This window comes from Sinohyriopsis cumingii, chromosome 15 (genome assembly GCF_028554795.1).
Source record: "Sinohyriopsis cumingii isolate HCF-2022 chromosome 15, ASM2855479v2, whole genome shotgun sequence".
Taxonomy (NCBI): Eukaryota; Metazoa; Mollusca; class Bivalvia; order Unionida; family Unionidae; genus Sinohyriopsis; species Sinohyriopsis cumingii.
In genome coordinates, this window is record NC_142975.1 from 68,040,445 (window position 1) to 68,058,489 (window position 18,045).

The 18,045-nt window shown below is 33.7% G+C and overlaps 1 protein-coding gene and 1 long non-coding RNA gene across 3 annotated transcripts; one reads left to right on the forward strand and one right to left on the reverse strand.

Moving 5' to 3' along the window:
- Window positions 1-2,971: 2,971 nt before the first annotated feature.
- LOC149782003 (uncharacterized) lies at window positions 2,972-4,822 on the forward strand. The gene is made up of 2 exons (XR_016414196.1): window positions 2,972-3,932; window positions 4,488-4,822. It is a non-coding gene; the product is annotated as an uncharacterized LOC149782003 (long non-coding RNA).
- A 112-nt stretch (window positions 4,823-4,934) lies between these two features.
- On the reverse strand, window positions 4,935-12,730 carry LOC149782004 (uncharacterized). 2 transcript variants are annotated; one of them, XM_089933407.1, is made up of 6 exons: window positions 12,637-12,730; window positions 10,302-10,377; window positions 8,626-8,739; window positions 8,152-8,268; window positions 7,706-7,788; window positions 4,935-5,796 (listed from the first exon to the last, which is right to left on the reverse strand). In XM_089933407.1, the coding sequence occupies exons 1-5, from the start codon at window positions 12,676-12,678 to the stop codon at window positions 7,736-7,738; spliced, it is 402 nt and encodes a 133-aa protein (XP_089789533.1). In that variant the 5' UTR covers window positions 12,679-12,730; the 3' UTR covers window positions 4,935-5,796; window positions 7,706-7,735. The 2 variants fall into 2 exon arrangements, with proteins under 2 accessions (XP_089789533.1, XP_089789532.1); XM_089933406.1 differs by lacking the exon at window positions 7,706-7,788.
- Window positions 12,731-18,045: the final 5,315 nt, after the last annotated feature.

The window sequence follows — 18,045 nt, forward strand, 5'->3', positions numbered from 1 at the left end:
ATTTAACTGATCATCACATAACAATATGTTTTAAAAGCATCAACTAGCAATATGGTTTAAGAGTATCAACTAACAATATGTTTTAAGAGCATCAGATAGCAACAGGTTTTATCAAAGCATCAATATAATGTAACAGAGCATTACATAGCAATAAGTTTTAACAGAGCATCAAATAGCAGAATATTTTAAGACCTGCAGCTAGTAATACTTTTAACAGAGCATCACATAGCAATGTATTTTAACATATCATCATATAGCAATATATTAAAGGAGCATCACATATCAGTATGTTTTAAGAGCATCACATAGCAATGTGTTTCAACAGAGTATCAGATAGCAATATATTTAACAGACCGTCATATATCAATATATTTTAAGAGCGCCACATGGCAATATGTTTCAAGAGCATCACATAGAAATGTTTTAACAGAGCATCAGATAGAAATATGATTTAACTGATTATCATATAGCAATATTTTAAGAGCATCAACTAGCAATATGGTTGAAGAGTATCAACTGGCGATATGTTTTAAGAGCATCACAATATATTGTAACAGAGCATCACATGGCAATATGTTTCAACAGCATCATATATAAATATGTTTTAACAGAGCATCATATAGCAATATGATTTAACAGATTATCACATAGCAATAGGTTTAAGAGTATCAACTAGCAATATGGTTTAAGAGTATCACATGGCAATATGTTTAAACAGAGCATCACAGAGTAAAATATTTTTAGACCCGCAGATAGCAATGTTTTAACAAAACATCACATAGCGCTGTGTTTTAACATAGCATCTTATAGCAATATATTTTAAAAGAGCATCACATATTATTATGTTTTAAGAACATCAACTAGCAATAGTTTCAACAGAGTATCATATAGCAACATATTTTAACAGAGCATCACATAGCAATGTGTTTTAAGAGTATCACATAGCAATGTGTTTCAACAGAGAATCACATAGCAATATGTTTTAAGAGCATCACATAGCAATGTGTTTCAACAGAGTATCAGATAGCAATATATTTAACAGACCGTCATATATCAATATATTTTAAGAGCGCAACATAGCAATATGTTTCAAGAGCATCACATAACAATGTTTTAACAGAGCATCAGATAGAAATATGATTTAACTGATTATCATATAGCAATATTTTAAGAGCATCAACTAGCAATATGGTTTAAGAGTATCAATTGGCGATATGTTTTAAGAGCATCACAATATATTGTAACAGAGCATCATATGGCAATATGTTTTAACAGCATCATATATAAATATGTTTTAAAAGAGCATCATATAGCAATATGATTTAACAGATTATCACATAGCAATAGGTTTGATCAAAGCATCAATATATTGTAACAGAGCATCACATAGCAACATGTTTAAACAGAGCATCACAGAGTAAAATATTTTTAGACCCGCAGATAGCAATGTTTTAACAAAACATCACATAGCGCTGTGTTTTAACATAGCATCTTATAGCAATATATTTTAAAAGAGCATCACATATCATTATGTTTTAAGAACATCAACTAGCAATAGTTTCAACAGAGTATCATATAGCAACATATTTTAACAGAGCATCACATAGCAATGTGTTTTAAGAGTATCACATAGCAATGTGTTTCAACAGAGAATCACATAGCAATATGTTTTAAGAGCATCACATAGCAATGTGTTTCAACAGAGTATCAGATAGCAATATATTTAACAGACCGTCATATATCAATATATTTTAAGAGCGCAACATAGCAATATGTTTCAAGAGCATCACATAACAATGTTTTAACAGAGCATCAGATAGAAATATGATTTAACTGATTATCATATAGCAATATTTTAAGAGCATCAACTAGCAATATGGTTTAAGAGTATCAATTGGCGATATGTTTTAAGAGCATCACAATATATTGTAACAGAGCATCATATGGCAATATGTTTTAAAAGAGCATCATATAGCAATATGATTTAACAGATTATCACATAGCAATAGGTTTGATCAAAGCATCAATATATTGTAACAGAGCATCACATAGCAACATGTTTTAACAGAGCATCACAGTAAAAAATTTTTAGACCCGCAGATAGCAATGTTTTTAACAAAACATCACATAGCGCTGTGTTTTAACATAGCATCTTATAGCAATATATTTTAAAAGAGCATCACATATCAGTATGTTTTAAGAACATCAACTAGCAATAGTTTCAACAGAGTATCATATATCAATATATTTTAACAGAGCATCACATAGCAATGTGTTTTAAGAGTATCACATAGCAATGTATTTCAACAGAGAATCACATAGCAATATGTTTTAAGAGCATCACATAGCAATATGTTTTAAGAGCATCACATAGCAATGTGTTTAAACAGAGTATCACATAGCAATAGTTTCAACAGAGTATCATATATCAATATATTTTAACAGAGCATCACATATCAGTATGTTTTAAGAGCATCAACTAGCAATAGTTTCAACAGAGTATCACATAGCAATATATTTAACAGAGCATCGCATAGCAATATGTTTTAAGAACATTACATAGCAATGTGTTTCAACAGAGTATCATATAGCAACATATTTTAACAGAGCATCACATAGCAATCTGTTTTAAGAGTATCACATAGCAATGTTTTAACAGACCATCAGATAGCAATATATTTTAAGAGCGCCATATGGCAATATATTTCAAGAGTATCACATAGCAATGTATTAACAGAGCATCATATACCAATGTATTTTTTAAGAGCGCCACATTGCAATATGTTTCAAGAGCATCACATAACAATGTTTTAACAGAGCATCAGATAGAAAAATGATTTAACTGATTATCATATAGCAATGTTATAAGAGCATCAACTAGCAATATGGTTTAAGAGTATCAACTAGCAATATGTTTTAAGAGTATCAACTAGCAATATGTTTTAAGAGCATCGCATAGCAATAGGTTTTATTAAAGCATCAATATATTGTAACAGAGCATCACATGGCAATATGTTTTAACAGCATCACATATATATATGTTTTAACTGAGCATCAGATAGCAATATGTTTTAACAGAGCATCGCATATCAATATATTTTAACAGAGCATCAAATAGAAATATATTTTAAGAGAGCATCACAAAGCAATATGTTTTAACAGAGCTTCATATCGTAATATGTTTTAACGGAGCATCGCATATCAATATAATTTAAGAGAGCATCACATAGTAATACATTTTAAGAGAGTATCACACAAAGCAATATGTTTAACAGAGCATCAGATATCAATATGTTTTAACAGAGCTTCATATAACGATATGCTTTAACGGAGCATCGCATATCAATATAATTTAAGAGAGCATCACATAGCAATATATTTTAAGAGAGCATCACACAAGGCAATATGTTTTAACAGAGCATCACTGTCATGTTTACCCCGACCCAGAGTAGCCCAGTTGAAACATGTATAGTCAAAGTAATTCTGACAAGCCATTGTTTGATGTTAAACATTGCCGCAGGCTAGCACTAATCCATTACGTAAGATTGCCGTAGCTAGAAGTGGAGAGCCGGACCTCGGAGTTGCGAAGTCACAGATAGCTAATTATCACCTAGGTGTGGAAATGTTTGTCCAAGATCAAACGAAGTTGCCTGAAGAAGTGGGAGTGTCTTAACTTCTTTTCCCTGCAGACAGACAGACAGGTTGAACTGGCCGCTAAGACGATTGGACAGGGTCACAGCGCCACCCAATCAGAATCGAGATGGGGAGAGACCTTGATTTGGGTAGAATGATATCTCCGCTTCTTCCGGCAAGAATTAGTTCGCTGAGAGAAATTACACAGAGGGGAGGTTAGCGTAACTCCGAATAGCCATTCGTTATTGGCGGGAAAATCTTAGAGCAGGAAATTCTAAGTACAGAGAGCTTCAAATAAGGTCAGTGGGATATTTGTTCGGTCTTTGTGGAATGCGACTGCATTTTAATTGTAGGTCGCATGCATACTTTATTATTACTAGAATCGTAGTACGAATAATTACTTTGTTTTGTTAATATGTTTGCATATTTTGAAGAAATGAGTTGATATTTGTAAAGAATTATATAGCTTGCTAGCCGCCGTAAGAGTTAATATTGTAATTCGCTATGTGGGTATTTTATAGTAGACTAACACATGTGTTCATATGATTACAGATTTTGCCATTGTTGAATATTTGTAATGTTCAGACATGCGTCTGATTGTTATCAGATTGTAGTACGATGAGATTAAATATATATGTGTGTATACTGTCTGACGCAATGTATTGATGTCTGTATGACAATTCGCTGATACCGTGTTATTACGCCATTGTTTACCCTGCAAGAAGTGTGTGGGAATTTCGATGTGTACGCATGCGTGACAGAAACCCTGATAGCCTTACCTGATGATTAATTGTCGGTATAGTGTGAGGTGAGATTCGATAAAACATATGTTAACGCCTTGTGGTTTTTCACAGGAAGCTTAGAGGGACAGACCAGTTACAGTTTGGTCCCGTAGTCTCAGATAGAGAGACGGAGGAAAGGAGAAGAAAGGAGAAGTTGAAGTCTGGGAGCGAAATTGGAGGAGGAGATAGTAGAGAGGGAAACAGAGACAAAGGAGGAGTTAGAAGAACGGAAAGAAGGAAGGAATTAGCGGGAAAGAAAGAGATGAGTAGATGCAAGGACAGGGGGAAAATCGAACTCACACTGTAAATCACGGGATGAATTAGGCTGTCACTTGGTCGAAGGAAAGACGAGTGATTGGAAGTTATCGTTTTAAATTATCGAATTTATTAAATTGTTATTGATTGAATCTCATCTTCGTGTTCTCTATAATTTAACCGTCCGCATAGCTGACTGGGGGCTCAGAGCTGTAAATCTACCTCGTCACTAATTTAACTTTCTAACCTAACGAGCCAGGGTGGAACTTTCATCATAATTTAATTAAATTATATTGGAAGAACCCCACCCACAATCACATAGCAATATGTTTTAACGTGGCATTCCATATCAATATAATTTAAGATAGTAACACAAAGCAATATGTTTTAACAGAGCATCACATAGCAATATATTTTAAGAGAGCATTACAAAGCAATATGATTTAACAGAGCATCGCATAACAATATCCTTTTAGAGCAACAACTAGCAATATGGTTTAAGAGTATCAACTAGCAATATGGTTTAAGAGTATCAACTAGCAATATGGTTTAAGAGTATCAACTAGCAATATGGTTTCAGAGTATCAAATAGCAATATGGTTTAAGAGTATCAACTAGCAATATGGTTTAAGAGTATCAACTAGCAATATGGTTTAAGAGCATCAACTAGCAATATGGTTTCAGAGTATCAAATAGCAATATATTTTAAGAGAGCATCATATAGTAATATGTTTTAACAGAGCATCACATAGCAATATATTTTAACAGAGCATCTCATATCAATATAATTTAAGAGAGCATCACATAGCAATATATTTTAAGAGAGCATCACACAAAGCAATATGTTTTCACAGAGCATCACATAGCAATATATTTTAACGGAGCATCGCATAACAATATCCTTTAAGAGCATCAACTAGCAATATGGTTTAAGAGCATCGCATAGCAATATGGTTTAACAAAGCATCACATAGCAGTATATTTTAACAGAACATAACATTTGCAGGTTATTATTTCTTCTCTTTAGTTTCCAAAATAGCATTTATTGTGTTCCCTTCGGTTCTTCATGTACACATTTCACAAAGTTGGCAGTCAGTGCCGGTCGTAAAAATCGATGAACGAAAATCTGGAAAAGAAAGTGAATACTATTATTGACTAATTTTCGTTCAGTATCATATTAAATGAGAAATGGCCAAATAGAAAGAAAAAGACAATATTCAGTGACATTACAAGTATGAAAAGAACATTACAATTGGGAAGATGACAAAATGTATACAACTGATGGAATAAATTTGCTACAGTATTCATGCCACTTCAAAGGTTCATAATAAATTTGTCTTTAGCATAATATAGAGACTATAAGTACTAAAATTACTTCAATGATATGTCAATGATTGAAAAGAAACACAGTTTCCCACGTTTTGAAATTCGTTCCACAGCATGTAATGAGAAAATTTGTCTTTGAAATTAAGACCATCCTAATTATTTCTCTCTTAAAGATGACAAGCGCATTATTATGAACATATAATCATTTAAAACTTTGTCAGTCATTTGAGATTGTTTTTGATATTTTGAAAAATCGTTTTCTTTAATTTCTTAGCTTCGTTTTGCAAACCTTGAAATTTTGCTCTCGTGTACGTCAAAATAATGGGATATAATTTGCTTGTCAATTCGATAGTTATACGGTAAACTTTCGAACTCTCTTTCTTTTGAGCTTGTCTTTCTTTACTCCATTCTTACATCCCTATTCCATCTGTTATTGCCATCGAAGGAAGCCTTGGAGTTTTATATTTGTAATTCTCATCTTTATTTAAGAACTTGGGAGTAAAATGTTCAGTTGCTGCCCATTTATGACTTCATTTCATTTATGTTGTCCCATGCTTATAGCCTAATATCATATTCAGTCCTAATTGATATAATGTGTATTACCCAAAACAGTAACAAACTTGATGGTCTTACAAATACTATTCCACTAGCCTTTCATATCAGCTTTATTTTATCATGGAAGGAAACTCAAATTAATGTCAATTATACCATATTCTGCTTATCTCCCTTTACTATTGTTTGCCCTGATTGAGGTAATCTCTCTTAGATATTGTTCCCACTAATGTAGAAGATATTTTCAAAAGGAAATCACGATTGTTTCTTAGATAACATTTTAGATCTTCATATACATTCTCTAGATACATAATAATAAAACGAAATTCAGAAGAAATAGCACGCAGATTAGTTAGAGCTGTTCGAGTACAACAGAAAAGAGGACCATTAATAACAGTTTCTCGTGGAGTCATGTCATTGCGATCTTGTGTTAATTTGTATTGAACAAGTCCAACATACCATACGAATTCTGAATGATATTATTTATATTCGTTCGGAGTTTCTTTAGCCGGAAAAAAAACTTCAACTCGACAATCATAAAAACATACAAAGAGACCAGTCTCTAGATGTAATGTATGTCAGTGTACGGTGACAAACCAACTGTGCTATAATGATGGAACTTAAAACTGACGTTTTTAATTTTCATGTCTCTATTACTGAGAATTTACAGAATACAAAAACAATGGTTCCATAGAACATTGGCCATCTTTATGTGGATTGCACTTGGATTTTTGCTAAAATGGTATGTTCACTGTTTCTGATATTCCTAAGTGTACACACCCCTAGAGCTAAATTTAATCTTGGAAAAACACATCCCATTTAGAATATTTCACCATCTTTCTTCTAGTCCATTCCTACTTAAGAGTCACGTATTCAACCTGAGAAAACAGTGGTCTTGATATTAGGTCAACAAGAACTGGCTTGTTAAAAGATGCCAGCTGAACTATAATGCGTTTTATAGTATTAGAGTTTAGAAACGAGAAAGGAAACTTAACTTTCAGGAAATCTATCAATCCTACAATAATATCAATATATCTTGTTTTCCAAAACAAAATACTTCCATTATTGATACAGCAATACATATGTTTCATTATCTGCCAGTACAAAAACTCTAAAATCAAATTGAAAGTAAGTCTAGTGAAGATTAATTCACTAACCTTTTATCTTTTTTAGGGGGTAAGATATGTTTATATGTCAACTGTGGTCATTACATCTTTCTTCTCTTTACGAGCTGCCTCATCTACAAATATTAGAAACTCATTATAATTTATCAAGCTTGCTCATGCTGTAATCTAATAATTCAGTGATGCTTTGATGTAAGCAACAGGTGATTGTTATAGGTAAATCCCCAGTAACACACACACACACACACACACACACACACATACATATGTATATTGTGAATCCGGTTCCATTTACACCATGTAAAAACAAAATGTTAAAAGCATATGTCAGCTAAACAAGAAGAGTTTGGAGGAACTGTCACTAATTATTTTTATCAATCTGTTCTAAATGAATATTAGCTCAGAAAAAGACCTGAAATAAACTTTATTAAACCTGTAGAAAAACAATTTGAATTTATATCAAGTCATATTCCACTTACTGATCTCATGAATGGTGGCTCCTCGAGCCATCAACTCTTCTGAGATCACGTCGTTTTCAAGCTGACACAATGCCTTTATCTTCTTTATCTCGTACTCTACAAACTCTTCAACCACTTCTGTAACACACAAAACCAATGTATGGGCCACAAGTTTTTCCTATTAAATAATTTGATAATTCAAGATTTGTAAATTGTTTCATCACTTTAATATTGTATAGCATATGAAATTTAATAAAATATGAAAATGTATCATAAATGTTTGTTTAAATTCAACCTTAAAACAAGCAAGTAGGTAAATTGTATTAAGAAATAGTCTCTATCATAAACCTATTTGGATTACTGCAACCAAATGTTAAATAAAATAAATAAAAATGTATTAAGCAGCCATGGATCTTTGGAGTCAAACCTCCATTTCTCCTCATTTTCCGTTTTAGTTTGGTGACTGCAGAACATATAAACCATTTAACCACTCACGATTGAGAGCCTCTGGGGTCCTGCTTTCCTCTCTGCCTGTGTTCCCCTCAGGTTCTGAAGAGGATGCAGTTACTTTGGGTTGACTAATTTGTGCTTGTAATTTCTCAGATGCAGCTGTTAGGGAGAGAGAAAAAAAACATAATTCCTTATTCTATGTCCCTGCGTTAAGCCCAGACCAGCTTAAAACAATTATTAGTCTACCTAAAACTATATGTTCCAATCCACATTCAGTACAAACTTGATAATTCAAACATTAGTCCATCACTTGACTATTTGACCTCATTCGAAGAATTGTTAAGTCCCGGTTGATAGCATTTTCTTGTCTACATCTGAAAACAAACGAAAAACGCTATCCAAAAGAGCACAACATTAAGACGCAAATTCAGATAGAGAAAGGCTGTTTTTAGGCAGCAGGAGAATATGGAGCAAGAAGGTCAGAATCAGAATTCCAATTACCTATTAAAATTTAGTTACAATTATCTGGACGCCGATTAACAATATTACTAGCTTTTGATTCCATTGATTACTGCGATTTCCCACATTACCTTTACTAAGCAATTATACAGACAAAATCCATGTCTCCTGATGGATCTGGAAATTTTACATTTAACGTTACTGGCTCAAGGAGTGTAGCATCCACACGGGCAAAATATGTATAACTTATTTTTTATAAATAACATGATTAGTATTGAACTATTGAAATGGGTGAATGTTCAAATTTGTTTTAAGGTTCAGCTTTGGAATTTATGAATTTTTCACACGGTTTAAAGGTTGAATACATGTTATTGTCCTGATTCAGCCTACTGAGAATTCTTGTTACGAAAAAAGAAATGGACCAGATGGTTTATAGAACATTCGGTTTCATAATGTTGACATGTAAATGATGACGGTTAGTTTGGGTTTGAGAAAAAACTGCACACCTAGGCCTTTTTACGGAAGTGAAAAGAAGATTGCTTGCTTTGTATGGTCATGTCTAAACATTAGAGGTAAATTACATAAAAACATGCTAATAACTGTGATCGCACGCGCGAGCACACACACACACACACACACACATATAATCTATTTTTAAGTCTACATCGAGAAGAAAAAAAGTAATGTGTGCGTATTTCAAGGACAGGCACAGTTTGTATGCTTGATGTTGTTTGCAGTATGTTTCCTAAGTACATGAAATCAGCGATTTTCCTCAGCTGTCTGATTCAGACAATACGTTTTTTTTCTGATACTAATGACTCATAATAGCCAATCCAAGTACACTTGCACGGGCATGTGAACTTCCTGTACATCGTGAGACTTGTACAACAACTTTGTCCTGTGTCTTCCACGCGTTTTGTAATGCTGAAAACCACTAGTGCTGAACCATAAATGCAATTAGAAAGTGTTGATGCCTTTGTCTTGTTGCTACACTATGATTCTGAAGATCACACTACTTGAAGGTTATCACTGAACAAGTATGTATGTTTAATTTAATTGTAATTTGGACCACTGAAAAGTTATTATGGGTGGTGCATTCATTTTTTATATGTATAATAATGGGAATAGTTAATGGATACGCATAAAAATTATTGTATCCAAGTCTTGACGTTTCAAGAACGATGTTAGACATCATTCACCATTTTCGAAAAAACCTACTTTACTTTTCACCGTTCTACAAAATAATACCGCAGTGTACTCACCTACGTCATTTGTTCCTTGGGAAATAACCTTTCCCCTATTGAACTTTCTGCTCAGTCTGGCTCTAAACTCACCACACTGCAAATACAGCATGATCAAGGACCTTTGTCAAAATATTTTAACATTAAAATAATTGTCCATAAATTCTGAAAATATTATATGCTCCATAGAAATTACTAAATATGCTAAAATAATTTTAAAAAATAATAATAAATGCAGAGATCATAATATAGTAATCTCCCGTTAATCCATACCTTCAAATTGATGCTTTCCTGTTCTGTCTTGATTCACAACACCTAATTAAACCAAATCTCGATCCGTCCAAGAAATAATTAATATTTATCGCAATCGTATGACTCTTTTTTATGTATAAAACTAATATTTATCAAGTACAGAGATCTCAAACTTTATTGAAATAGATCTCATTGGTTTTTATAAGATGTTTTTGCTATTCTTAAAATATGTTACATAAACTAATACGTATCATATCTACGTTCATATATATATATATATATATATATATATATATATATATATATATATATATATATATATATATATATTGTTTGAGTAGATATACGGAAATATGAAATATTTCACGAGTGAAGTGTCTTCGAAGGTGCGATCGACAGCGCCATAACTACACTAATAAAATTAATTTTAAAAGAGATATTTTACACAAATTCTGGAGTAGGCGTACTGTAAAAATTTGACAGATCGGTGCAAAAGACTTCAGAGGGTAACATCATTAATACGTACATTCTAATAATCATGAGTTGACTTAGGAGAATTTTGATTCAGTTTGTGTTATTTCAACATAATTTTTGTGTTGTCAAGCTTGCAGTCTATTTCGGTAACACTCTGCACTCAAATTTTGTCACTTAATTTCCGCTTGTAATCCACACTAGTTAATGTCGTATTTCTCCATCGTATTCACACATGAGCCTGATTATGATGACAGTTAAAATCGCTAGGTAATTAAGAGTAAAAAGTACCGTTTGTCTTTGAGTGTAACAAGTATAACAAACAGAATATCAAACAACAACAGGTCATGTAAGATCGGTCACTGACAATTTAAACGATTCAGTTGGAAAACTGATTATAAACAGTTAATCAAAATCTACTCTGTATTGTCTGGGGGAGAGAGAAAAGAGCCTTAATATGGAAATACGGGTCTAAATAGCATACATAAAGGCTGATATGCTTCCTAAATAGATAAAGAATGCTGTTCCAAAGTGATATCACCACCATGGCGATGAAAGTGATATCACCACCATGGCGATGAAAGTGATATCGCCACAGGCAATGTCATGTATCTCCCACTGATTACTTTCAGTATTTCATTATGATATCTACATATTTATCAAAAACTTCCTATGTTCAATAAAATATCTTATTTGATTCTTAAGTTGTGAAGTGTGAGATACCCGTTAAGCCATAGGTGATATTTTACAAAACAATATATCATTTAGACTGTAGAAGAAATCTTGATAATATGAAAAGAAACCCGGTAGAATTTTGCAAATATTCTGTAATGTATACTGAGATAGCTCAAGTGATAAAGCTAATAATATATGCTCAAAATCTGTATAAACGGTGTGTGTCATAGGAAGAAATTATAATCCCCCTTATAAAACTTAATTTAAGGCCCCCTCCTAATATCTTAGAATGATTGTATAGCTCTGACATACAGTATATCTATAAATTGTTTCATTTATCGTACCGTTCTTTGTAAATTATCGTTAGAAGTTAATGTCGAAGTTTAGACGTCTTAAGATCATTAGATTGCTTGCATGATGTAAATAATAATGTAAAAATATAGGTAATATATTATTTTATAATGTGTAAAACATCGCTTTGTTTATGCGTTAGCGTACAAAGTTTGTATTACACGCTATTTTGTGTATAACATAGGGTATCAAATTTCAAAATAATTTCCTTTCTCATCATCTAGCCAATACATATTGCAATATACCACACTCTTACAATCTAATCCTGCCCCAACCCCCAACCCACATCCCTTCCCTGACCCATTTTAAGAATGAATCTTCTTTTGCCTTAAGGCCTCTACATTGGTTTGGATTCACTTTATTGGGTTTCTTGTAAATCATTATGTTCTCTGTCATTTCCTAACTAATGACTTTAAAAATAATTCAACCACAAGTATGTTATTTTTTACAATCTAATGCTAATCATGTCATCGCCAATGGATAATCGTGTGACGTTACTTTGTGTCGTCTGAATTGTTACGAAGAAATTTCAACATCTTTTGCGTCCACCGATTGAAACGCGATAATAATAAATACATATATGATTAAAATATATTTTGATACCTACCGATTTTTTAAAACCGCTAAAGCAATCTCCAAAGCAGCCCATTTTCAGCCAAATTATGAATGAATTCAGTATCTACAGTTCCTATGCAACGAACTCGATTGTACCGAATGAATCATGGGAACGGGATTGTACTTTTTCCGACGCCTTTGAACAACAATCGGATTCGTCATAATGAATGTCTGTCACGTCAAATATATACGGGCAATATTTGGGGGCGCCCTACAGATATGATATGTACATCTGAGCGTGGCAGGTTGCAACATGCACAATAGAGAGAATGTTGTCATACCTCTATGTTACTTTCATGTACAATGACTAATATTTCTTTGGATATTTTACTGGTGGAAATTGTACATGACCTAATTACACAGCTAACTTAAAAGGTTTCTCCCATGTATTTGACAGCCTGAATTAGTCTAAACTATACTATCTTTATCAGTTATTAAAATAGGGACAAATAATTTTCCTAGACTATACAAAAACGGCTTATGAAAGTGGAATGAATAAATAACAAAATATAAAACATTTGTATCATCTCATTTTTACAATTTACCTTTGAAGTCCAGGAAGTGAAAATGACGAAGCAGAGCTATGATATGCTTTTTCGTTGTATTTGTGCACATCTGAAGTAAGGCAGAGCTGTGTTTACCATGCAGAGAAGGTGCAGCACAAGCACCAATAAAACATTTTAAATCTATTGCTAAAAATAGCGAAGCAAATTTAATCGCTGATATTTACCAGCGTTCTAAGAAATTTGATGCTATTGGATACCAGTGCATGGGGTGTTGTATAACTCGAGTTGGTATAGTACTCAGTAACGGGTCATCTGAGCGCATTTAGGCTGAACTCGGGATGGAATGTACTTTATTCGAGTTTAAGGCTCATTTTGGTAATGTTTAAATTAAAGTATATTATCTGAAAACGCCTGTTTTAATATTTTTAATTAGAGAGATGCTTTCCCTCCCCCTAATATAAACATGCCTATTGTGTCACAGGTAGAACTTATCGCACGGTAGCATGAGATAAGCTGACATACTTGAATTATTGTGACCCATAATTGCATTGAATCCACCACCATCACCGGCTGCCACTTCAACAAAAACAAACAAACAACAAAGATTACAAATAATATAAAGTACAGCAACAAAACAATTTGTACGTGAGCATAATATCCGAATACCAAGGGGTGCAAGATGAGGATAACGAAAGCAAGATGTTCAAGTAGGCCACCATGATGGCCATAGTACACATCAGATCAGCACCATTTTAATGGAAGAGCAACAAAATTTTTTAAATAAAAAGTCTTATAGTGAAAAGCCCATGTTGATATGATTTTCCGTTTAGGGAGATTAACAACAAGATTTTCAAGATTTTTACCATAGTGTCCATATTGGATATCAGGCTGGCATCATCTCTACGCATAACCAACTAGGCACCATAAAAGTATTGTAATAAAAATAATCCCATTTTGATACGATAGTCAAGAGGAGTAATGATTACAAAATCTTCAATATGGCAGCAGTGGCAAATATATTGGAATTGCGAGCGTCGCCATTTTTATATAGGACTAACTAGACATCATAAGATGTTGTCTGGTGAAACCACTATGTCAATATGACTGTTTGTTCAGGAGTAATAGCGATAAAAAGATTCTCAAGCTGGTTGTTGTGGCTGCCATATTAGATGTCAGATCGGTACCATTTTCATTTAGGACCAACTAGACAGCAAAAGAAGTCTTTCGATGAACACGCCATGTTGATATAACCATCCATTCAGGAGGAGTAGGGATAACAAGATTTTCAAGATGGTTATTTTAGTGACCATATTAGACAACAGATCGTCACTGTATTAATTTAAAACCAGACAGACATTATGATAAGTCTTTTAGTGTCATTATTATCCATTTAGGATGAGTAGCGAATACAAGATTTTCAAGATGGCTGTCGTGGTGGCCATATTGGATGCACATTTTCATTTAGGACAATCCAGATCATGCGATTAATGTGTGTGTTAAGTTGAATGGCAATCCTAGAAGCAGTTGAGTGACGATAACGAACTTAACACACTTTTGCTAATGGACGAACGGACGGACGACATACGAAAAAGCATTTCATAATCTCTTCTGTTTTTGTTTTGTTTTTTGTTTTTTTTTGTTGTTTTTTTTTTTGTTTGATTGTTTGTTCGTTTGTGGGGGGTGGGGGTACATCATGAGGGCCGGTTACACCATTTCTATATTGCAACATAATTTTATCTTACGTCAGGCGGGAAAGGCAGTCCAGAATTTTCGGGCACACCATCCTACTTACACGGTTCGTGCCTGGTCCACCATTATCCTATTAAGGTAAAAAAATATATATTTAAGAACACGAGAAAGACACTCCAAGGAGGAAAAAGTCTTTTACTTTACACAAATAAAGACACCCACAAAATACCTGTACGTAACAACAACAACAACAACAAAGTAAAGAGGACGTTGTCATCTAATAATAGTATAGTTTTAGTATTTCCATTTTCCACTTCACAAACTCGTATTTTGAACAGGTGTAAATTTCTAAATAAATTCCGAAATTTTAACAAGATCTTATGTTATTCCAAGAAGCGTTCAGGTATGTTATGGCGTGAATAGTGTTTTTCTAAGGATTCATTAAGTACCAAATGTTGCGGATATCAAGATCTGTAACGATTGCTACAGGGTTCAAATGCGAAACTACGTGGTAAATGTCTATCAAATGTTTGACATGAAATTAAAACAGATTGGACGGTCGTATTATCTCCAGATCTGAAGTAGAATTGTAGGGAAATTCGTTTGTCAGAACAGAGACGGGCAAATTGTTGTTTGCTAATTCACAAGCTGGATTTTTAAACGGGTTCGAATAATTCTGACTTTAAAATGCGATTAAACCAAACGTAAATTGGGCATTTTTCACATCAAAAACTGAACAGCATGTAGACATGTATATGAAGAGGTGAAATTTTATGAAAACTCTGGACCTTATCCACATGTCAGTTTTACTTGAATTCGTGCCTCGTTTTAGGTCTGTATTTCCATTTGGGTCACTTTTGGTCTGTTAGTTTACTTCAAGTTGAGTCCATCTACTTTAATATGTCTTTTTTGGAGTGCATTAAATTTGGGTTAATTTAGTCTAGTGGTTCGCAAACTTTTTTTTCGCGGACCACCTAATCATTACTAAGGGTCTTGGAGGACCACTTAGTTATCTTTTCTAATGTGTATACCGTTAGTTAACTCTTGTAAAGCGCTTTGCATAAAAGCACTATATATGTATACCTTAATTATAATTAGAATTTATTGGGTTCAACAAATAAAAACACACAACTCATATTTTGATATCAGTAGTTCAGGTTCTCGATTCAGTTCATTTAAGTTTTCTTTTGGGTCAACTTTGGTCACCCTTTATGTCCGTTAACTTGGTTTTGGATCCGTACCAGTTTTGAATAGTTTTGGGTTCTAAAATTTCCGCTTCAACGTGTATAGCTCATTTTGGAGCTGTTAATTTCTATTCGGGTCTCCATCGGATTTCTTTTAGTCCATTTGGGTAAATCACCATTCAAATTTACATATGTATAGTTACATGCGCATGTTTATTTTAGGATACAAACGGATTTGTACATGAATGTACATTTGCAGAATGTGTGAACTTCCACCGTGTCTGGAAGCAATGCAGTTTAAGTAAAGATGTTCATGTCTGACTTTGAGTGCTACACAAATTCAACCTGTAAGCATTGCGAAATATACATACGTGTATATTTTAATTCATTCTTTGCAATTTTCCATAAACTGTAAAGGGGTTATTTTGATGACATTAGCTAAGTTCTACTTTATATGTGCAACAACGTGGGAAATATTTTATTATACATGTTCACAGTTGTAAATGTTTGTCTATCTGTTTTGAGTATTGTAATGGATTGTGGTAGATACATGAATTGATGAATATGTGTGCATATATCTGTATGTATGTCCTTCATTCGAGTACTCGTCAATCCTTCTAGCCTGAATGTTCGTGTGTATATGTTCGTATATCAACACATATGTATTATGAAATATTATTAGTAAAAATGCATGTAATTGAAAGAAGAAAATTGTAAAATTATGGACTTGCAAGAACATTGTGTAATGTTTCTTGTTTCGTTATGATCCTCGGTTGAGTTTGAAAATACAGGGATACAGGGAAGAAGAAAAAAAGAGTTGAGAATACGCAAATGTCCAACTAAAGAATCACACATTCCCTCCACCCATCCCCCTCTGCCTCCGCCCATCCCTCTCCAGCCAATAAGGCATAACTGAAAAACCTTTGATTAAAGATGCAATTACAAGCCTGTAAAACCAAACAAGAATTGTAACTTAGTACAATAAAGGCAACCAGGCCCGGCCCTAGGATGTGCGGGGCCCAAGGCAGCATGCCGAGCCCAAGGCAGCAAGCGATGAGCGCGGGGCCCCAAGCAAAACAATTGCACTGTCTGAAAACGCGGGGCCCAAGGCGGTTGCATCGTTCGCCTTGCCCTAGGGCCGGACCCGAAGGCAATAGGCAAAGTGAAAATTGAACCCGTTTTCTCCATACTAAATTTTGTTTTAGTTCTTGAATTACTTATTAAAGCCGTGAAGCATACACAAGATTTAAGAGTTATTGGATAATTTTAATAGTCGAACAAGAGTCATAATTATCCAAATTTTAACGAAAAAAGTTAAGTTAAAATAAGTCTTATTTTCATTTAAATTCCATGCTAATCAAGTTTATTTCAGCTGATAGAATTTATTTGAAAACAACATTTGAAGCGAAAATGTCTTACTTAACCCGCGGAAGGACTCACGTTCGTAAAAAAGAACAATGGTTACACTATAGCTTTTATAGAACATGGCACGGGTATAGTAATCGTAAAGTAACGAAAATTGTAAGAGTACCATCCACGTCCTTTTGGGTGCAAGTGTAGTCATTCGGGTACCCTGGATCGTCGGCTGGTGTTTCAACAGAGAAAAGGGGAATAGTTGTGTAGAAATTCCATGCAAGATGATGAGATGGGGAAGTAGTTTGTTTAGAAATGACGTGCAATATAACGAAATGGGGACGTTGTTTGTGTAGAAATTACATGCAAGATGAAGATAAGAACGAAGTTTGTGTAGAAACTACATACAAGATGAAAATGGGGACGAAGTTTGTGTAGAAATTACAAGCAAGATGATGAAATGGGAACGTAATGTGTAAAAATTACATGCAGGATGATAAAATGGGGAAATACGGAAACTTTTTTCATGCATCTTATACATATTTTTAATGGAATATTGGCATTCTGAATCTATATTATCTCAGTAGTCATTTTTACATTCGCAAGCTAATATTCACACGCACACATTTATATTACACGTTCCAACATTTTGTTCAACTATTCAAAATC

Excerpts from the sequence above, each read along its gene's own strand:
- LOC149782004 (XM_089933406.1), bottom strand. The coding sequence starts at position 12,678 with ATGGGCTGCTTTGGAGATTGCTTTAGCGGTTTTAAAAAATCG. Across the intron at positions 10,378-12,636 it reads TTAGCGGTTTTAAAAAATCG|TGTGGTGAGTTTAGAGCCAG; the intron begins GTAGGTATCAAA and ends CTGTATTTGCAG. Across the intron at positions 8,740-10,301 it reads CCAAGGAACAAATGACGTAG|CTGCATCTGAGAAATTACAA; the intron begins GTGAGTACACTG and ends TCTCCCTAACAG.